Genomic DNA, 23,590 nt, shown 5'->3' with positions numbered 1-23,590 from the left:
TAATTCATTCTACTTATCTAGAACAAGATAACATTTTTATTAGAATATTTCTGTCTCAAACATATGAAATCTGTAAATATAGACTTTATTTTAGTAACAAAAATCAGATTATATAACAATGCTAGACGAAAAAGTTAGTTGTATAATATCACAAGAGACTCACAGACTTTCAAACGTCTCAGTATATAAAGCATATAGACAAAGGTATTGGGACACCTGGCCATTTCACCCAAAGGAATTATGACATCCCATTCTAAATCCATAGGCATCAATATGGAGTTGGTCCTCCCTTTGCAGCTGTAACAGCTGCCATTCTTCTGAAAAGGCTTTCCACAAGATTATGGAGTGTGTCTGTGGGAATTTTTGCTCATTCACCCAGAAGAGCATTTGTGAGCTCAGGCCCTGATGTTAGATGTGAAGGCCTTCCCCAAACTGTTCCCACAAAGTTCTTTGAATTGCCCAAAATGTCTTGATATTCACACCAAGGTCCCAGTAGTGTTGTCTATATAGTGTCCATGTATCATTTCAATGGCATAAGATGAAGTAGTAACAAGTAACATTATTAAACTGCACTATCCAACAATCTATCCAACAAATAGAAATGAAAATTTATTGGTGTGCAAAAATCAAAAGACCCATTTGTCTTAGCAACTCTTAAACTCATTATAATCTGCATAACATCTGAAGATGCACCAAACAAGGTTTAAATATAAAATTTTGCGTTGGCAATATTGCATTAAAATTATTCTAAAGATCTCTAAAGTTATACATCTTGACTTGCCCCCAAGATTTACAATCTACAATCTAGCAAAAGATGAATGAGCACAGTTCAGGCTTTGTCACAGAAAGTGCAGAGCTGTATCAATATGGGCCAGTTTCTGAAAACCATGTAAACCATTTAAAACACTTAAGAACATAAGAAGTTTACAAACGAGAGGAGGCCATTCGGCCCATCAAGCTCGTTTGGGGAGAACTTAACAGCTCAGAGTTGTACCCAGGGTTTTAGCTTCCGCTAGCAGGAAGCACATTAGTTACCAGGCCTGAAAATACTTGACATTGTTTCTGAACTCACCCCTGTATCCATTACATTTGCAGAAACACAGTATCATTGGGTTGTGTTATCCACATCAACCTTAATTGTACTACTTTACCCCTCCATAATTGGGGGGTACTGCCTTCATAACACTTCTATGACCATTATGGTCCATCACCGCGTCAAAACGAACAGTCGCCACCAGGATCAATGTTGAGTGCAAGATGCGCTAGGGGTGTTTACTAACATGTATGCAACACACGGTCATGGTCTGGACATGCGACACAATGAGAATCAATACAGAAGATCTCATTATACTTATCCCTATCCAAAAGAATTTGGTTTTGATAACTCCCAGGAATTATCCTAGAAGAAGTATACTAGTAAAAGTAATAAGCCTATACATTTACAAACAGCCTATAGCCTATTTTATTTAAAAATGGTCTATTTTGAAGACCTGGTGGTAAGAGTCAAGACCCAACCCCCTGTTTCTCAGATCACATCTGTAACCTGTGGGGTTTGGCAGTGGAAAGGTTGAGAGATCTATTAATCCAACAGAAACCAATTTTCCACTTTAGGCTGTGCTAGTGACAGTAATTCAAACACAATTACTCCGAGATTTGTGATGCTTGAGCTGTCCTCCTTTTATTGTGGTTATTATTGTGGTTACACTGTTTAAACAGGATCTACCTCTCCTGAATCCATGTTGGCTATCCCTCAGAATGTTATTTGAGTCCAGGTAATCTACCATTTTCACTTGGATTATAGCTTCCATTACTTTTCCAGTTACGCAAGTGATTGGTCTATAGCAGGGCTCTTCAAATTTGGACCTCGATTCCAAATCCAGGGCTTTCTTTTCAGTTCTCCCAGGTAGTTAGTTTAATAATTACTGATTCTGATTGGTCAGAGGCTTCACACCTGGCTCACAGGTAAAGGAAGGCTGCAAAACCAGCAGTGCTCAGATTTCGAGGACCGTAAATTGAATAATTGCCAGACAGTCCACATTTTTGGTCCATCTCAGCTCTTTTCCAGACAGTCCACATTTTTGGTCCATCTCTGCTCTCTGCCAGACAGTCCACATCTTTGGTCCATCTCAGCTCTTTTCCAGACAGTCCACATTTTTGCTCCGTCTCAGCTCTTTTCCAGACAGTCCACATTTTTGCTCCATCTCAGCTCTTTTCCAGACAGTCCACATCTTTGGTCCATCTCAGCTCTTTTCCAGACAGTCCACATCTTTGGTCCATCTCAGCTCTTTTCCAGACAGTCCACATTTTTGCTCCATCTCAGCTCTTTTCCAGACAGTCCACATCTTTGGTCCATCTCAGCTCTTTTCCAGACAGTCCACATCTTTGGTCCATCTCAGCTCTTTTCCAGACAGTCCACATTTTTGGTCCATCTCAGCTCTCTGCCAGACAGTCCACATCTTTGGTCCATCTCAGCTCTTTTCCAGACAGTCCACATCTTTGGTCCATCTCAGCTCTTTTCCAGACAGTCCACATTTTTGGTCCATCTCGGCTCTCTGCCAGACAGTCCACATCTTTGGTCCATCTCAGCTCTCTGCCAGACAGTCCACATTTTTGGTCCATCTCAGCTCTCTGCCAGACAGTCCACATCTTTGGTCCATCTCAGCTCTTTTCCAGACAGTCCACATTTTTGCTCCATCTCAGCTCTTTTCCATACAGTCCACATCTTTGGTCCATCTCAGCTCTTTTCCAGATAGTCCACATTTTTCCTCCCTCTCAGCTCCCAATAAACATGGACTACCTGCAGATGACTGAGAACCAGATTGGGGAAACACTGCTCTAGTGGATCCTACATTTAATGAACTCATTTCCTTTCCAGCAAGATGTTCCAGAATGGCTGTTAGCAACATATTACTGCAAAGCTGAAATAGCATTTGAACCCCTCAAATGCTAAGGTACAAATTAATAAAAAAATATATAATTTGGGTGATAAATTAACAGGACAGTAACATCCTCAAAATAGTAAGATTGATCTTTTAATGTCAATGATATATATTTTAAGGATTATTTATAAAGAATATCAAAAATAGAATATTACAAATGGAACATCATTCTTTTAACATTAATGCATGGTTACATTCAAATGGGCAATTATGATGACATAAGCAGCACTGCCAACACTTCTCTGATTAGACTTACTCAAATCTGTCTTAAGATATACACAATTAAATCTTCAAGGCTTTTACTTCAACTAATGGTGCATTCTGTACATGTGCAAACTCCTGCCAAGCCCGGAAAGGCAGAAGATAAAGAGACTGGTAAAACCAAGCAAAGAAAAGAGATACGGGACGCCATAGTTCATAGGGCCCCGCTTCTCTTCCCACTCTTCTTAGAAGAATCTGAGCAGCAATTAGCTTCTCAGTGCTGCCTGAGAAGAACCATGACATCATACTGTCTTAAATACTCCTGGAATGAACGTTCATACCACCACGCATCAATGAGCGTGGCACTAATTCACATTATTTTAAACTACATTAAGCTGGAGACACAAACGATATCTTAAGGCCTATAAAGATACACATGACCAAATGCTTAAAGAAGACCATGTGATTTTATGAAAGAAAATGGAAGCTGACAATATTAAATATTTTGCTCCAAGTGTCATCTATGTAAACTTACACGAACAAAAATACTGCTGATAAATGGGGAAATGTGAGTTTTTTAGACGATGCGGCTGTTTTTCTCCTATCGGTTATTCCCCTCCTCCCTCTTCCTCCTGCTCCTCCATGTTCTTCCGAGCCAGACGCTCTCTCCTCTCCGAAAGTCTCCGACACTTTGGGCATTCCGTCCCATCGGAGAAGCAGTCTCTGTGATAGCAGGTCTTACACTCTGAAAGAGTCACGGAGACACACACCTTCAATGTAACCCGCCGGATGACACCCCAGGTCAGAGATCATGCCTGCGTACATTTCTTCTGTAGGGCTAAGAAAACGCTTCAGGATCAGAGGAAAACATGGTAAACAAGAGGGAGAAAGGCAATGTCCTTTAGTGTTAAGGTCAGAAATGTCAGGCACTTAGACATCATCTTTCTGGTGTTTGGCCAAAGCATGAATAAAAATGCTTCTAAAGTCATGCAGTAAAATATAGACACACGTGTTCATCATACATAGTAGCACATGATACAAACATGGAAAAATATCCATCCATCATCTAACCACTTATCCTAGTCAGATGGGTCACGGGGGGGGGGGGGGGGGGTGAAGCCTGTCTCAGGCAGCATGGGGCCCAAGGCTGGGGTACATGGATGGGACTCCAGTGCATTGTGGAGTACATACACACACTCTCTCATTTCTCAATTTATGGGTGTGTGTGAATAATATATATTTTTTTAAACTCCAGCCTGATTCTTCCCTGTTTCTCATTAATGAAGGGCTTCTTCCTTGCCTTATGGAACTTCAGTCCTGCTTCTAGGAGCCTGATACAAACTATCCTAGCAGTGAACTTCACACCTGCACTTAATGTTCCCCGTTCCTCATGAAGGTCACTCGATGTCATCCTACGATTCATGAGAAACTGTGGAATATGTTAACGGTCATCTCTGGCATTAGAAAGTCACTTCCGTCCATTACCTCGCTGGTTTCTGGTCGTTCCCCATGTCACCTTATTTGTGTGTACTGCCGTCTTAAAAATTAACAAAATCATTTATAAAAACGTTCATACCATTTTTTTCTGCAGCTGTATAGAAAGTCTCTTTACAATTTCAAAAATGTATTACAAAGGCAACTGATGAGAGGATCACGGATGCCAGTGCCACCATTGATGAGGTTATGCCACAGTGAACATGGCAAGAAATCAAGTACCGTCTTCATGTGCTTTGTGCAACTAATGGTGCCCATATAGAGGTGTATTAAATGACACAATAAAAACTTAATATATGTCTCATTTTGTAATAATTTCCACATATCTGTCTTTTCACCCTGTATATTATATATATACACACATATACACAGTATATGTGTTTGTGTGTGCATGTGTAAGTGTGTGCATATATAAATATATATACACACACACACACACACACATATGTGTGTCTTCCTCCTTATTGTTCAGAATCTGGAATATCCCCTAAGTAATCTGCATAAAGGACTCTCCATTTCTCTATTTTCAATGATTCTCTCCCCCCCCCCCCCCCCCCGACAGAGGTTCCCTATTGAGATTGACAGTAACCTCACCCTCCCAGGGTTGTCGCTCTGATTTCTGCCCCCCCCCCCACCCTCGTGCATGTAGCATTTGCACGTTCTCCTCACATTGACCTGGGTGCTCCGGCTTCCCCCCACCACCCAAAACATGCAGTCTTTTTGGATCGATGGATGTGTCTGCGCCTTATAATGGACGGCAACCCTACCCAGGGTCCCCCCCCTGCCTCACGTCCAGGGAGTCCAGCGGTAAACTCTAAACTCCATGCGCCGTGCAGAGCAGTGCTCCCCAGTCCGGTTCTCGGGGACCCACAGACGATCCACGTTTTTAGGGAGGTGGGAGTTAGCTGTGGGTCCCTGAGGACCAGGTTGGAAGACACTGGTATAGAGTACAGGAAGTTCCAGAAGATGGATAAATGGACTTCTCCTTCTGCTTTATCATCTACATCTTTCAGTTCCCCTTTTCCCCCTTTAGACAAAAATTCAGTCTGTCAAAAATATCTCACCCATTCTTTTCACTCTCTGGTGACTCTTTTTTCCATCCTGTCCTTTTCATACTTAGTCACCGGATTTCCTTCTCCCTCTCAGCTCATACTCCCCCCGTTGAGAACACCTTACTTTTTCAAATGTTTGCATATTAAATAATTTGACTGTCCCACATCTCTTTCCCTCATTCTTGCATCCATCTTATTCTTCCTGCTCTTCCTCTATTTCCCCCTGTCCTGCATCCGCTACTCTTCCTTTACTACCTATGCTGCCATTTTATCTTTCCTGAGAACATTTAGTAACCTCTTTGTTTCGCCCCCTCAGAGATGTAGCGTGGTGACCAGCAGGGGGCGCTCACCTTCACAGCGCTGGCGTTTATTCAGCTGAAACGGGAAGATGATGTCTTTTCCATCACCGCAGAATTCACACACAAACCCTTTTGCTTGGCAAAGCTGTGGGGAATCGAAACAAACACACTTAATTGTGACATTTATCCTGCTGCCCTACAACTGCATTCTTCTAATACTACTCTCTAACAAGAAGCAGCATAACATTTTCACTTTCATCTGCCAACCTTTGCAATTTTGCAAACAAAACCAGAACAAAAAAAGAATAAAGAACAAAAAAGGCTGCAGGATTCCACAAATCCGGTCCTGGAGGGTCGGAATCCAACACAGTGTGTTGATTTCCCTGCTCAACAAACACCTAAATCGGCTAATTACCAGCTTTACTAAGTATGTTTGAACATGGAAATCTGCAAACTGTGTTGGATTCCTGCCCTCAAGGACTGGAATTGGGGAACTTTAAATGCTCCCCTACGCTGAGGCAAGCAGTGGCCCCAACAAATATGTGACAGAACGATACACATTTTTATACCTTATTTTATGCTTCTGGCATGAATAAACTGACTTATCAGGTAGCTCAGGGTAGATGCAGCCAGCGAAAATCATGTCATTTTTGTCTTACCACACAAACAGCAACATGTATGCTTCCTAAATGCAGCAACTCCCTCAGTTTAGGGGCCAGTTCTCCACGACGCACGGCACTGAGGTCATTGACAGAGAAGAGGTGGAGGTCCTCGGTCAAGTGACATGGGATGCTATCAAACTGCTCCAGCAACCTATCAATGAATCAAACAGATGACAAGACAATAGTCACAGGAAGTCCAATTTCCCAGTAATGTAGTAAGAGGTACGAACAGGAGAGTTCTTACCCTTTAGCCATCCTGCAAGTCTTGAACAAGTTTTTCATGTGGTAGAGCTGAACTCTCAGCACCTGAAGTACAAAGCATGCAAACATATCTCCGAGCTCAAGCTCAATCCACGTGGTCAGCAATCAGCCACCATGAAAGTGTCGGCAGACTCACCCGTACAGCATCCAGCGTCTTGACTTTTTTGTAGAGGCTGAAGTTGATATCCTTCAGGTTGAACAAGGGGTCTCCTGCGATCTTAGCCAGCAGGTCCCAGGCGAAGTTGCTTACTGGATGTTTAGCGAAGTTCCACTTGCGGAGGACCCAGCCGGGCACCACGGCCTGCTTATTCTCATGGCAGCACTGGCAGAAGTAGCGACCAATGTATTCGCAGTACCGCAGTCTCTTAATGTACCCTTTATATCAAAATCAAAAAGGAAGATACCATATTCAGGGCTGCACTGAACCACGACCCCATACTTCATAAACTGGTATCACTTTACTTGAGGGGGCACAAGTAACTTAGTAACTCAGTTACTACTCAAGTACAAATCATGAACAAACACTTTGTTTCTGGTCAATTAATACATTAAGTAAGAGTGTGCTAATACATTATTTGTTTCCCTTCAAACTGATAAGTTGTATGAAAGATGAATGAATGGATGGACTCTGTTTTGACTTGGATGACTACTGACTGGCAAAAACACATCCATCTTCTTATTCTAGTTCGGGTCTCTGGGAGCCAAAAAGATTTTCTTTACCTAATCTTAATGCGTTTCATTTATATAGCGCTTTTGAAAAGAAGACATTAACAGTATTGCATTAAGTTAAAACAGACTATTTTCATTTTATGCAGCTTACAGTGTTACCGCTGAGATAACAGCAGTATTAAAAACAGCTAAATGGAAATAATAAATAATGAAGCAGATTGTCAAGGAAGCTTCTCCTGAACTATATTCAACCTGTTTTCTGAGAATTTCTTTTTTTGGGAAAAAAAAAAATAGCTGAAGAACTAGCACGAAAGTTCATGCCCTGGCAACGCTCGTCTACAGCAGATCAAATAAAACTTCTTAGTGACCGCATGCTTTCACTTTCAGAGGCGCAGGAGCGGCCTGTGACCGCCATACACAATACCTGGGTCTGCACGGGTGCCGCAGCCAGAGCAGCGGTAGTTCTGCTTGGCCACAACCACCTTTCTCCTAGGAAAGAGGACAAACGGGATGTGACGCAGAGGAAAGTGGGAGGAGCCTGTCACGTTAAACGGGAGAGATATTTTGCTTCAGTGTGACTTACTTCGGTGTCGGGTGTATGTTGAAAATGATCTGGGGTCTCGGTGGGGCCCACTCTAGATTACCACGGACACGGATGCGCAGCTTGTAGACGTCGGCATGCTCGCCGTCGTCGGGGGAGATGGGAAGCGAATCTGGGATTGGCAGGAGCTGAGGAGATGCACAGTGGGTATCAGCAGCAAGAACTCACTGAAGAACTGACTAAATTTATACTCCGTACAGGAGAACCGCACATTCATATTACTGAAGAGAATATTTCCAAAATTCTGCTTTTTGTTGTTTTAGAGATGACAACCAATGACTTAAAGTCAGGCTTCCTCATCATATGTTACAGTTTTGGCAACCAAAACTCACTCAGTCTTCAAGTAATCTAACAAAGTACTTTAATGTAAATTTTGGCTTTTAATAAATATTCAGATTTGGCAGAATGCCATCAGGGTCACACCACTGCTTGAAGACCATTCTGACACTCCTCAAAAGCTCCATTCCACCCCACCTTCTGGGGTGCTTCATGCTCTGGGACCACCCAGTCCAGCTCAGAGGCGGTGGGCAGCTGCATACCCTCGAACTGCTTCAGGAGCCCCATGGCCACTGCCTCGGCGGAACCGGACTGAAGGAAGGGGTGTGTGCTGCAGGGACAGAGGCGGAACCGGACTGAAGGAAGGGGTGTGTGCTGCAGGGACAGAGGCGGAACAGGACTGAAGGAAGGAGTGTGTGCTGCAGGGACAGAGGCGGAACCGGACTGAAGGAAGGAGTGTGTGCTGCAGGGACAGAGGCGGAACCGGACTGAAGGAAGGAGTGTGTGCTGCAGGGACAGAGGCGGAACCGGACTGAAGGAAGGAGTGTGTGCTGCAGGGACAGAGGCGGAACCGGACTGAAGGAAGGAGTGTGTGCTGCAGGGACAGAGGCGGAACCGGACTGAAGGAAGGAGTGTGTGCTGCAGGGACAGAGGCGGAACCGGACTGAAGGAAGGAGTGTGTGCTGCAGGGACAGAGGCGGAACCGGACTGAAGGAAGGAGTGTGTGCTGCAGGGACAGAGGCGGAACCGGACTGAAGGAAGGAGTGTGTGCTGCAGGGACAGAGGCGGAACCGGACTGAAGGAAGGAGTGTGTGCTGCAGGGACAGAGGCAGAACCGGACTGAAGGAAGGAGTGTGTGCTGCAGGGACAGAGGCGGAACCGGACTGAAGGAAGGGGTGTGTGCTGCAGGGACAGAGGCGGAACCGGACTGAAGGAAGGAGTGTGTGCTGCAGGGACAGAGGCGGAACCGGACTGAAGGAAGGAGTGTGTGCTGCAGGGACAGAGGCGGAACCGGACTGAAGGAAGGAGTGTGTGCTGCAGGGACAGAGGCGGAACCGGACTGAAGGAAGGAGTGTGTGCTGCAGGGACAGAGGCGGAACCGGACTGAAGGAAGGAGTGTGTGCTGCAGGGACAGAGGCGGAACCGGACTGAAGGAAGGAGTGTGTGCTGCAGGGACAGAGGCGGAACCGGACTGAAGGAAGGAGTGTGTGCTGCAGGGACAGAGGCGGAACCGGACTGAAGGAAGGAGTGTGTGCTGCAGGGACAGAGGCGGAACCGGACTGAAGGAAGGAGTGTGTGCTGCAGGGACAGAGGCGGAACCGGACTGAAGGAAGGAGTGTGTGCTGCAGGGACAGAGGCGGAACCGGACTGAAGGAAGGAGTGTGTGCTGCAGGGACAGAGGCGGAACCGGACTGAAGGAAGGAGTGTGTGCTGCAGGGACAGAGGCGGAACCGGACTGAAGGAAGGAGTGTGTGCTGCAGGGACAGAGGCGGAACCGGACTGAAGGAAGGAGTGTGTGCTGCAGGGACAGAGGCGGAACCGGACTGAAGGAAGGAGTGTGTGCTGCAGGGACAGAGGCGGAACCGGACTGAAGGAAGGAGTGTGTGCTGCAGGGACAGAGGCGGAACCGGACTGAAGGAAGGAGTGTGTGCTGCAGGGACAGAGGCGGAACCGGACTGAAGGAAGGAGTGTGTGCTGCAGGGACAGAGGCGGAACCGGACTGAAGGAAGGAGTGTGTGCTGCAGGGACAGAGGCGGAACCGGACTGAAGGAAGGAGTGTGTGCTGCAGGGACAGAGGCGGAACCGGACTGAAGGAAGGAGTGTGTGCTGCAGGGACAGAGGCGGAACCGGACTGAAGGAAGGAGTGTGTGCTGCAGGGACAGAGGCAGAACCGGACTGAAGGAAGGAGTGTGTGCTGCAGGGACAGAGGCAGAACCGGACTGAAGGAAGGAGTGTGTGCTGCAGGGACAGAGGCGGAACCGGACTGAAGGAAGGAGTGTGTGCTGCAGGGACAGAGGCGGAACCGGACTGAAGGAAGGAGTGTGTGCTGCAGGGACAGAGGCGGAACCGGACTGAAGGAAGGAGTGTGTGCTGCAGGGACAGAGGCAGAACCGGACTGAAGGAAGGAGTGTGTGCTGCAGGGACAGAGGCGGAACCGGACTGAAGGAAGGAGTGTGTGCTGCAGGGACAGAGGCAGAACCGGACTGAAGGAAGGAGTGTGTGCTGCAGGGACAGAGGCAGAACCGGACTGAAGGAAGGAGTGTGTGCTGCAGGGACAGAGGCGGAACCGGACTGAAGGAAGGAGTGTGTGCTGCAGGGACAGAGGCGGAACCGGACTGAAGGAAGGAGTGTGTGCTGCAGGGACAGAGGCGGAACCGGACTGAAGGAAGGAGTGTGTGCTGCAGGGACAGAGGCGGAACCGGACTGAAGGAAGGAGTGTGTGCTGCAGGGACAGAGGCGGAACCGGACTGAAGGAAGGAGTGTGTGCTGCAGGGACAGAGGCGGAACCGGACTGAAGGAAGGAGTGTGTGCTGCAGGGACAGAGGCGGAACCGGACTGAAGGAAGGAGTGTGTGCTGCAGGGACAGAGGCGGAACAGGACAGTGTTTCCATATTTTTGCTAGCGGCAACTGGGAGGGAGCAAAATCATGGACTGGCTGTGGGTCCCCGAGGACCGGACTGGGAAACACTGCTCTAGGGAGAGGGTCTATGAACCTGCACGTCCCTCAGCCAGAGGAAAAGGAGAGAAAGCAGGATAAAGACTGATGGGAGACTCACGTAGAGGTGGAACTCAAGAGCGACTTGCTGCACGACCAGGCGGCATCTCCATCTGGAAGGAAGTCGTGAAGAAGATGGGGCAGATGAAAAAACACTCTTGGTTCTTGTTTATAAAGAACTTCCCCACGACGTGAGAAGGCCCAACCAAGATGAATTTATGTGTTTTTCCCTTACAATCAGAAAGTGATATAGATGTAAGGTACAGCTATTTCCAAAGGGAGAGCTAGCTAGAAGCTGCTGTAGTAACTGACCTCTGTGTAATCCTATATCACCAGCAGAAGTGGGTAGTTCAGATCCAGAGAGTAAAAATCCAGACCAAGGTTTTGCTTCAACCCACAGTTGAGTACTCTGTGAATGTGGCTCTTTATACTCAACTGGTTGGTTGAAACAAAATCTTGGTCTGGACTTTTACTCTCTGGGTCAGAATTACCCACCTCTGACCATCAGGCCAAAACACACATCTTTTCAAATAAATGCCAGCTAAACGCCACTAAATACAGACATATTTCCTGCAATTAAATTTGCCCAAACAGCTCTTTCCTGGGGCTTAACTCAAATGTAAGTCAATGGATTTTTAATTCAGAAATGATATTGCAAAAAAGCCAAGGGGGTTAACATGTTGCCTTAAAAGCAAACACCATGACACAGATATAATACATTTAATCTCAAACTGAGGATTTAAAACAATGTCACCCAAGGCAAATTTAGATTAAAAGTATGTAATATTTAATACACTATAGGCCTACAGAGATATAGCAACAAATACAGAAATGTAAAAAGACATGAATTTTAAGTCAAGGACTATGTTGTGTAAGCATGTTAACTTTATGTGGTCTGCCACTTCATGGTTGAGTTTCTGTTGTTCTTAAACACTTCTGTTTTGCAATAATACCACTTACAGTTGACAGTGGACTATCCAGCAGCTAAGAAGTTTCATGAACTGACATCGCAAAGGTGGCATCCTATGAGTGTGCCACACTTTAATCCACTGAGCTCTTCAGAACGGCCCATTCTTTCACAAGTGTTTGTAACGCAGTCGGGGTTTCAGACTGGTGTTAAAGGGCATCTTTGATGAGTGATGCCTACAGCGCCAGTTCATGCCACCCATAATAATATCTAATGGTAAACAAATGCAGGCAAGGCTGCAACTACAGCTGCAGAGGGCTAAACCACAGGCTGTAAGCAAGGGAAGTAAAAGCAAGAGGAACACAAACCTTTTTCCAAGGGAACCCTAAAGAGCTGACAACAAACGACACAAATTATTCAAATACGTGAGAATGGAAAGTTGACCACAACCTTTGGGTTCATGCATAAATCAGGCCAGTGCATCTGGCCCAAAGCTCGTATGCAGACAGAGCAACCAAAAGGCATACAGTAGGCTGCCACCCCCCCTAAAGTCAGTCCAGCAGGACACCCCACGCCATCCAACCTTCCCTCTCCTTCGAGATGAGGTCGGAGAGAGAGAGGGACAGCCTGCTCCAAGACAACAGTATTGGTGACCTGCCCTCAGCACTAGGAGTGTAACAATTCATCACCTGCATGCTCTTTTTTGATCTGTGTTAAAATGAAAAATTAAACACTTGGACCTACTAGTATATCTTTCTTTTAGAAATTCCACTAAAATCATCTTGTGTTTCACTGTATTGAAAATATTGATCATGTATTACTGAATCGAACCGATTCGTATCGTATCAGAGTAACATTTCAAATATCCTCACATATCATGACGCTACCTTACAAATTCAAAATCAAATCATTACGATTTACACCCCTACTCAGCACTATCCAACGGACAGGGACTTTACTGAGAGCAGATTAAAATCACACCGATCATTAACTTGTAGATATAGCTGTTTCAGGACAGTATTTCATTAAAGGTTTCTGTAAATCCACAAGTCGGGTTACATAAATCTCTCACACAAGCATATACACAAAATGCACACTTATGGCAGGTAAACAATTCATATTTCACTGTTACCAATTACTGTTTACACAAAGATGGCTAAAGTTCTGGCATTTTTTCTGCTCCGTTGTTCTGCATGAAAGTCTTAACAAGCCAGGGAATTTCAAAACAGTCAGAGGAGAAGCAAAATATCAGAGCAAATGGGCAAGGTTTGTGCATTAGAGCTCATCATTTGTAAGCCAAGCTCTACGTTACGGTTTGTAAAAAGATCCGAGTTAAATGTCCGCTAAACACGGCGACTCAATCCGCATTCGATCCTAAAGCATGGTCTAGTGCAGGGGTTTCCAAAGTGGGGGTCACGAGATGATTTCCAGAGTATGTTGATTAAAATTAAAAAAAAACAGATAATTAAAAGATGTGGTAACCACAGCAGAAACCAGTCGATTACGATAAATTTACCGTATCGCAAAGGACCCTCTGGTCGAAAAAAAGGATGGCGTTGAGTCTCGGGTACTGGGCTGAAAAGTTTGGTTTGAAGTTTTAATAAAATACAGTAACACTAAGATACAGTGACTGAACCGTAGGGGCAAGTTTAATGACCATAATGGACACCTTATTATATTTACTTGGAGTAAAAGACAAAACAATGCGCTGTATAAACTGAATTCTGTAAATTTCGCTCATGCTTCCCCCAGACACCTACTCCAAAGCCAGCATCCCTGACTGGATAAAAGAGCGATTCTCATAAATGAAATGCAACATGCCTTCCATGCATGAAACAAATTCCACAGACTTTAACAATAGGGCAGTGAGGAAGTCCACCCCCATACTGTGAAGCTTCACAAACAAACAGAGCTCTGTATAATCCCCATAACTACAGTCCGTCTCACCATGTTTGGGAAGAAGCCAGTGGAGAATGTAAGGCTTGTCAGAGCTTCCGAAATGTCGCAAATCTCAGGCTTTGCCTGGGACTCACAATACATGCTGTGACCACAGTCCTCCTGGATATTTTCACATAGAGTATAACTTAGCTGCCCACAGAATCTCCTTTATCCCTTAAAAATGGTAAACAATACAATTAGTGCCCGCCTGCCCCCTGTCTCTCGCATTACCTTTCATCTCGCACTCTTCACCCTCTTCAGTAGAACCGGACTCAGATAGGAAGGAACACTGGGAACTCTGTCCAGATCCGCTGCTGTCAGTGGAGGGGAAAGCTGATGGGAAAGAGCAAAACAGAACAAAAAATCACGCAAGATTATTGACACATGGAGTTCACCCACTACTGCGGTACATGAGCTCTCTGTGGCTGTGATCGGAAGCCCCGCCCTTGGCAGAACAGTCACATGTCTGTGGGCCCTTGAGCAAGGCCCCTAACCACCAGCTCCAGGGGCCCCACATCATGGCTCACCCTGCACTGTGGCCCCCAAGCTATGGAGGGCAAGATTGGGTAGGCAAAGAGGAGGATTCCAAAGTAGCTGTACTCATACTTGTGCAAATAAAATAAAAATAGATACTTTTATTGATCCTCATGGGGAAATTGTCTTTACGCCTCCCTCAACTTCCTCTTTTTCGTAGAGCAAGAAGTTTTATCAGAAGACAATAAGGACAACAAAAATGACACATGACTGAATCAAGTAGTGAGATGGTTAAGAATCAGGACTCTTTACCGATAAATCACAAGTCTGAGTCTCGGATGACCTTGAGAGAGGTACTTAATCACTGAGCCAAACAGCCATAGGAAGGAGCATTTCTGTCACAGGACATGCAAATAAATGATAATAGAAGTGTGAGGGATTCAGACAGGCGTTACACTCACCTTCCGATGTCTGAGCAGCGGACTGAAGCTGGTCCTTCCTGATCTGCTGCCTGCGCAGATGGATCTTCTGCTTCAGCTGCTGAATCTCATCGTCATTCTCCTCCTCATACTCTTCCTCACCGCGGGGCATGTTGCACTTCATAAGTTCGATGGCTGCAATCAGTAGCTCCGAAATGTTGAAATGGGCATTCTCCTAAGGAAAGATTCCGAACTTGTGACACTGACAAACTCACAAAACAGCTGAGTATCGGATGAAGACCAACCCTGTGCTAGTCTACTATCAGTCAATCAATCTATCTATTTATCAGTCTAACCATTGGGTTTACAAAGTACTTTTTTGACATTTAAAAGAAGGGGATTAAAATAAGCATAACAATAAACCACAAAAAATAAAAACAGAATCAGGACAGACAGACAGACAGAACGCAAGACTATGACCACCCACATTCTCGGTAAGGGACCACCCACTCTGGTGTCTGTAAGGGACCACCCGCTCTGGTCCTCATGCAAGGGGACACAAACCCCTGCCACGCTGAGCCCCAAACCCAGTGTCCTCTGGGGAACTGGAGCCCCAGAGTATTCATGTTACCTTCTCCAGGTCTGCGCAGCTGCCGTAGTCCTGCTCATTGAGAAAGTTGACCAGACTCTGCCCTTTCGACGGCTTCGGGAAGATTCCCTCTGACACGCTACTGTACTGCGAGCCATCTGAAGAGACAGGTTCACAGAGACGCATACGGCAATACAGCCGTCAACGCTGGGACATATTGCACTTCCCATCCACCACGCTGACAGCTCCGGGCCTGTCAGTACAGACACTTGCTTACCAGGCTGTAAGCAAACAGAAAGGGTGCTGCTGTATTCTTTTCCAGGGTACATAATATCAGCTGATCCTAAAAGACACACAAAGACAACTGTAATCAACAGAGAAGTGGGTAGTATATTCTACACACATGCAAAAAAATGAAACAATCAAATGATCAAGTGAAAACGGCAAAAAAATGCTCAAAATATCTATAAAATAAAATAACCAGACAGTGGCATTCTTCACCAACATAGTCATAGTTTGTTGCCATGCGATTTCTGCGTGTTATATCTTGTTACATATTACACACGATCACACAAAGACGTGAGGATGAAGCACAAACATGCTGAATTTAACTTTTCTGGCTTATTCCACCACTTCTTATTCAACAAAAAGAAGACAGTCAGAAACATAACACATGCGACTGGAACCCGACCAGCCAAATCCATAAATCTGAGAAAAAATGACAAACATAATGGGAGAGACGACTCAGTCACAATAAATGCATGGCAGTCATACCGAATGGAGAGAGAGAGAATTACTGCGGGGACTGCTACCGCATTCCCTATTATAATGGTGCTCTTGTTTCCCCCGCCTTCATGGAGGAGAAGGAGGGATAACGGCAGATTAAGCGAAAGAGAACGTGTTTTACCAGCTGTGAGGGAGAAAAGGGGATTAGAGATGGAAAGGCAGCAGAAAACAGAGTGATGCAGAACGAAACTGTGCGGTCAGCTGAAATAAAAAGCGGAAGTGATCGTTCAGAATGAGTGGAAACACACCACCACATAGCAGATGCCTCCAGACCCAAACCAGACCATCTATTTAATCGGCAGCCTTTCCTTCCCATACCTTGACTGCGCTCCTGTACCAGGCCCGTGTCAGAATATGACCTGCAGTGACCCTTGTAGGCCAGGCCAGGCTCCCCTTGACCTTCGGAATACGAGGACCGGCGACGGGGAGCCACGCCTATGATATCCCAAGTAGTGGTTGAAGGAACCACATGTCCATTGGCACTTGGAGAACTTTTGGAGCTCTGAAGGAGCTGGTGGGCCCGGCTGCCGACGGCAAGGTAGCCCGGCCCACCCTCGAAATCCCCACCCCTTGCATCTGCGACTTCCACTTCTGCCGAGGTGCCGGGCCCTGACTGAGGCATCTGGGCTGCTGCCACCAAACGGCCGAGATCTGGCGAATCCTTTTCATCGGCACTGTCAGACCACAGCGCTGGCCAAGAAGCAGCAGAGGTTGGAGGTTCTGTGAGAGGCACACAGAGGGAAAAACAGTAGAGTATCGTGTTAACAATAGCAAACAAAAGTGACACAGCACATCACAAAAAAACAGCAAAAGGGCAACAAACTCATGTACTGTGGGAACCAAACACACTACAATGCCACAGCACTGCATTTTATGGAATATATTTTTAAATCAGTTTGTAAGCTTGGCTAACAGTTTTGCATGTGGTGACTAACACAATGATCACATACATATGTAGTTTTCGGTGTAAAATTATTACCATGGGAAACTACATAATTTATTTTCACCAACAAGACTAATGCAACTGAAAACTGTGCCGAATGATGACAATTCTACGAAATCATTTGCATACATGTACTAAAAACCTTTTGAAATTTGTGCGAAACAATGAGAAATCACAGTATGCTTTGCTGTGCAGAAGTGACATTATGATGTAGGGATTATACTTGTTGTTTGCAAATGTTAATTGTCACCTGAGAAATGCTCCAAAGCAACTGAGAAAAACTGTAATATTTACCAGTCAATTTAATTACAATGAAATGTGCTTAGCATTCGCTGCACCCCGTGTGCCTGATATTCACTCTCACCGCCGTTTCCCCACCTTGGCACAGTTATATTTGGGAGTGATACCTGGGCAGCCATCTCTCTGAGGACCTCGGGATGCGGCGAATTGTCTGATGAGTGATCTTTGGTGCTCCGCCCCCTTTGACTCGCTGTGGTGCCACAGCTGAGGACACAGAGTCACAGTCACACAATGACGTCTGCCAGGGGCAGCCGCAGTGGCCATTAATATATGAGGCAAAATGCTGGATTTAGTCCTTAACTTGGACTCTGGCAAAAAGCCAGGTCCTGCAGACAGACAAATGTATCACTGATAAAACGAATAATACAAGCAATGCGACACAAAGGCGGGACACATTTTGATGAACTGCTCCTCTTGAGCATAGCCTATGTTCAGAGGAGACTCTGCTTACTGCTTGGGATGTTAAATAGCATAAGAAGAAAAATTTGGGAATAAATAGATATGGGAGATGACTAACAAAACAGATTTAGTAAATAATATTTACTAATTACTGACATCATATGTGCAATATGTGTAACTGTCTGCACATATATTTCATAATTAGCAGTACTAACCACTACTACTATTACTACTATTTATACTACCACTACTATTACTACCAGTACCACTACTACTACAGGTACTACCACTACTATTCCTATCAGAACCACTACTACAACTACTACTACTATTACTACCAACAATACTACTACTAATACCACCACTACCAATAATAATACTACCACTACTACTACATCCAACATGAAAGGAACGCTTCCGCAGGTCCTGCATTCCGTCTGCCATTAACACCTGTCAGCTAAATTCACTAAGATCCCCTACTGATCGTCCACTATATATGATTGTTCTTTACATTATGCAATATCCACTGTATGTATGTAACTTGTATATTTATATATACTATGTGTAATATCTGTATATGTGCCATTACATCTGTGCAATTATCCACTGCATGAGTGCAATATGTGTAACTGTTTGCACAAACGTTTCATCATTATTCTTATTTTTGTTTTGTTATAGTATCTTTTTTATATTTATTTTTAAATATAAAAGGCTGTTGTAACAAGTAAATTTGCCCGGTGTGGGATCGATAAAGGGGGCTCTTATCTCGTCTTGTCTCTGTCGTGTCTGTCTTTAAATGCTGAGGATGTATGCTCACCTTGCCAGTGTCAATGAGTGTTAGCAGCTGAAGGTTGTTCTGCTCCACGGCCTCTAGACACCGTAGCATGGCCAACACATAGGGCTCGCTCAGGACAAAGGCGTCATCTGCAGCAGAGCAGGTGGAGGAAGTAACACAGTGCTCCGTACAGGCCAGGTGAGCTCAAAGCTCAGTTTGAAGAAATGAGGAGGAGCGAGCTAACAGGCCCACACTGATCTCAGACCAGTGCCATTGTTTAGGATAGCCGACGGTAAACTCAAGGAGCGCATTAGGGCCCGAAGCAACCAACGCATTTGGCAAGCGGGTGCAGGAGCGGCCGTACCATTATAGAACTTGCGGGTGTGACTGTAGTGTTTCAGTAAAGGCTGCAGCTGCGCAGACAGGCAGTGAAGCTGCAGACTGTGGAGCAGCCAGCGGCCAGCCTTGTGACCCTCCCCCACATCCAGCAGCCCGTTACTATGGACTGGCTCCAAGTGATTAAACTACAGAAAAACCACAGGGAGAGAACATGTTAATCTGCTATAGTGAAGCAGCATAACCTCCCAGAAAGAGATTGTCTGACTAGAACATATGACTATAAACCGCAATCCTTAAAACAAATTAGTTAAGCCTAGCAAAGGTGTAGAAGAAGTAATGTAAATTAGTGAGTAATTGCAATGGCATTTCCTCATTCCGCATTTCATGTTATAACGTGTCATGGCAACAAAATTACTGGCTACTGAACTTTCATGGCCTAGAGACACTACATCTTATTGGTTGTCACCCGGCAACATTCCTGTTTAAAGTCATAGCCTATGAATGGTTTGTTGGGGTGTTGTCACACCGCACCTGTTCGACGTGCGAGGCCAGCTGTGGACAGATGTAGCGCACGCACCAAACGAACGGCCAGTAGTCTTTCTGCTTGCTGTGGACCTGCAACACGACAGGACGTCGCATTATCCCCGGGGAACTTTCTCTGCTGTACAAAACAATAATTACCACATCCCATTCATTTGTAAAAATCACATACAAAATAAATGCCTGCACAATACTGTAATGGTACTGATCCCTTTTCCATGATAATCAGCAGAGCATTGATTCTTAATGGAAACTAATTAGAGTAATATAACTAGCCTCTGAATTACAGGTATAATAGGGAGTAACAAGTACCCTACAATATAATACACCAATTAATTATTAAGCTTATTATTTCTCACTGTTTCTCAGCAAAACTGCAGCCACTGATGGATCAGAATATTACCCCCCCCCCCCCCCGATTATTTACTATAAAATTGCTGTGCCCATCTTGCAAAGACACAACATATCAAACATATGTTGTGTTAAATATTTGACCAATCACATTGCAGACTGCAAGTCAGTTGTCATTGGGTGTTTCCCAATATGCGTACTTGACCATACTTGTGTTCTCGTGTAGCCGTTTTACGCTTCTATTGCTGAAGACTAGTTCCAATACTTAGGAACAGACGTACAGAGGGCTGAAAAATCCCCAGACGTCATTCTTGCTCCGCCCCAAATATCAAGGATGCATCGGTTGCATCCTCCCCAAGCGCGACCTCCTGTATCCCATGATTCACTCAAGTTCATTCCTGGAAGGCAAGTTAGCATGACCATTCTTGCTGAGACCACAAACAAGAACTTTGCTTTCTTGGTATTGAGAAACACCCAGTGTCTCCTCATAACTAGCTCTGATGTCTCGATTCTTTTGATTGTTCATGACAAAGGGAATCAGATGAATCTTAAACTATTACATCTTGGCTTGCTATCTTGTTGAAAGCACTAATTCTATCTTGAAAATTTGAGCTTCATTTTTTTCATGGAGCACAGTTACCTTACATGTGCAATATATAATGTTATCAGTCAAAAGTGAAGATATTAAAAGCGAATTTCTTTAGCTAGATGACATTAGCTAGACGACATTAGCTAGCTACATAGTTAACATACAGCTAGGTGCTCATTGAGGGATTTATACAAGGGATCTGGCAATCTCACAGTGTCAATTCACTTTCAACAGGAGGTGACTGGAAACGTCAAATGAACTCGTAACCGAGTAACGCATATATTTCTAGGCTACTGATAACATCAACATATATAAAGCATCTCTAATAACCCTGCTGATGGTCCCTCTGCAATAAGGAGCTTGGCTCTTCACTAATTCACTAGAAACTGAACAGGAAAACTCATGTGTCCCCCACGAGCCCCGAGAACCGACGTTCGAAGACGTCTCACCGTGTCGTTCTTGAGGCCGTGACTGAGGATGTTGTTCATGTCCTTATGCAACCTCTGCAAGCCGCCATAGTGGGACCAGACGTTAGGATTGTTAGTGGACAGCAGCCCCTCCACCGTGGTCTTCAAGCTTAGGAGGAACTTCCAGTGCTCTCGCCTAAAGTGAAGTAAGGCAACAGTAGGGGAAATAATATCCTCCACAGGGAACAAAATGTACAGCAGAAAGTACAGCCTTCCATCATCAAGTCACCAACTTAGACTTACTCATACACAAACTTTGGCAGTTAACATTTGCTAACCAAAGTTGTAACTACAGAAATTATAGTGTTGATGTTCATACAAGCTAGTAATATACATCCATCCATTTTCCATACCACTTGTCCCATTCATGGTCGTGGGGGTTCTGAAGCCTATGGACACAGCAACCAACCCAGGGTGGGGCGCCAACCCATCGCAAGGCACACTCACACACCATTCACTCACACTCACACACCATTCACTCACACACCATACACTCACACACCATTCACTCACACACCATACACTCACACACCATACACTCACACATGCAGGCAATCTATCAGCTTCACTTAAGCTCAGTGTGTTTTTGGACTGTGGGGAAAACCCAGAGGAAACCCCAGAACAACTTTGTGAGAACATGCAAACCCTCATACAATGGTGAAGACTAGAACCTGGGTCCCAGAAGTATGAGACAACAGTGTTAACATCTGTGCCACCCCTTAATAATATATATTTTAAGTACAAATATATTGTAGCGGTTGCTACAGGTTAGTGCGCGTGGGCAATGCTTCCTGCTCTGGAAGAACGGGGTAAGGATAGGGTTAAGTTTGGGCTCCCATGAGCCTCAGGGGCTGTTTGGTTCAGTTATGAGTGTTTCTGATTATTCTTGTCCAAGTTTGTTCTTGTTTATTAATGTGTTACTTCTGTAAGTTGCAAAGGCCAGTTTATGTAGTTGTGATAAAAGGTTATATTAAGGTGAGGTCACTGTGCCGGAATAAGCCACCCACCATGACAGCGTGTGATATGCAACTTGAAGCAGTAATAGAACAGAGCATTATGACACTCCAGCCATATCTAAAAAAGCCATTATAGCGTGGTACTGTTACTCCGGAATCTAATCTTTGTGAAACAAAGAGTTCTGGCTTTGCCACATTGGCATCGATACCCCGTACTTTTGTTTTCCTGTCCACACCCTTTGCAACAATATTTTGTAATTTGAGTAACACCAGCTGAAACTTTTACATTCTTTAAAAAAAGGAGACAAACAGGTGTATTAAAAAAAAAAAGGTTAAAATGAAAAATTTCTTGGAGCAGTTTGAATGATGGAGAAACAAAGAAATATAGGGTGGCCCTCGATGGTAAAAGCACTGGGCCAGCTTTCAAACTGCAATTTGGCCTCCATAAAATACAGACAGAGATTTGAAGTGTGCAGATGGCATGTTCATATACACTGCGGCCCAGTGCAAAGTCTGGTCATTGACCCGCAAAAGCGCGCTATGGTCAATATTCAGTTCCTTTATTGATCAACTCCCAGCACACTTACACACTTCACACACACAAAATCATAAGCTTAGTGAAAAATAAAGAGGAAAAACTGGCAGGAAAAAAAGAAAACTTTATTTTCAGAGTCAAATTTGGGACTGAAGGTGAAACTCTGAACTAAAATTATATGCAGACTCCTCTGCCAGAAGCCACTTACAGGCTTATTCTCCGGGGTACAGCTCTCAAAGCCATATTGCTCTCTTAGTATTGCTCTGCATTAGCAAATTTGTCAAGAGTGTTTAGGCTATCTTACTGAGACTTTTTACCTTTTAACTGTGTAAAATTACCCTGAAAACAGTCATGATCATCTTCCCGCAGTTAAACTCAGTAGTCAGACTATATACCGTTAATGGAAAACTGCGTTACTGGATATGCCGGGCTGCAGTCATGGCTGTAACGCACTATCATCATGGTAAACGTTCATTTCAGTTTTAGCAGTCATTTCAGCTGTAATTGAAGAACAACCACCGCTGACTGCATGATCAATCAAAAATCATTAATGTTTTTCCATAAGTAATTCTGCGTCACAAATATTATCAAACAGGTCGGACTTTAATCGGCTTAAATAAATGAATAACCTGATCATAATTTATAGCTACCGTAAGGAGATCATGAAATGACACTGAGCTGAAATGCGTTACGGCGCAAACGTACCTGCCTTCGCCACTTTCTGTCTCCATTACCGTGGACGGGGGTAACAAAACATGAGCAAATAAAATAAAATCATTTATGTCATTGTTTAACCTGTGTCTTCCTAACTGACTATTATAGTAATCATCTCTCCCTTGCTCTTCTCCCAGGAGGAAAACTCCGCTCCGCCCGTCTTCATCACCTCCTACTTCCTCCTCCCAGACTGGGCTGCTTACTGGCAGCCACCAATGTGTTTACTTTTACATAGAATTAAAATGTGACTTTGGTTTCTACATGCTAACGGTAAAATTGATTGTCCCTTGAGTCCAACCACTGCTAGATTTTAGGATGTTATGAACGATCAAGGAAGTAAACTACATGGTTTCCGCGCGTTTCGGCAAAATCGCCAGAAACTGAAACTTCCATGTGCGT

The 23,590-nt window shown here is 44.7% G+C and overlaps 1 protein-coding gene across 2 annotated transcripts; it reads right to left on the bottom strand.

The window, feature by feature from the left end:
- Window positions 1-69: 69 nt before the first annotated feature.
- LOC111860514 (run domain Beclin-1-interacting and cysteine-rich domain-containing protein-like) lies at window positions 70-23,590 on the bottom strand. 2 transcript variants are annotated; one of them, XM_072699769.1, is made up of 20 exons: window positions 23,183-23,590; window positions 20,969-21,122; window positions 19,571-19,654; window positions 19,065-19,224; window positions 18,743-18,849; window positions 17,634-17,730; window positions 16,602-17,003; window positions 15,775-15,840; window positions 15,540-15,655; window positions 14,951-15,143; window positions 14,247-14,348; window positions 11,232-11,283; window positions 8,653-8,785; window positions 8,161-8,306; window positions 8,002-8,066; window positions 7,045-7,283; window positions 6,892-6,953; window positions 6,645-6,798; window positions 6,037-6,130; window positions 70-3,885 (listed from the first exon to the last, which is right to left on the bottom strand). In XM_072699769.1, the coding sequence occupies exons 1-20, from the start codon at window positions 23,206-23,208 to the stop codon at window positions 3,749-3,751; spliced, it is 2,589 nt and encodes an 862-aa protein (XP_072555870.1). In that variant the 5' UTR covers window positions 23,209-23,590; the 3' UTR covers window positions 70-3,748. The 2 variants fall into 2 exon arrangements, with proteins under 2 accessions (XP_072555870.1, XP_072555871.1); XM_072699770.1 differs by having other exon boundaries at window positions 16,851-17,003.

Source organism: Paramormyrops kingsleyae, chromosome 15 (assembly GCF_048594095.1).
Source record: "Paramormyrops kingsleyae isolate MSU_618 chromosome 15, PKINGS_0.4, whole genome shotgun sequence".
Taxonomy (NCBI): Eukaryota; Metazoa; Chordata; class Actinopteri; order Osteoglossiformes; family Mormyridae; genus Paramormyrops; species Paramormyrops kingsleyae.
Note: the sequence above shows the minus strand (reverse complement) of the source record. Positions and strands in the feature narration are given on the sequence as shown.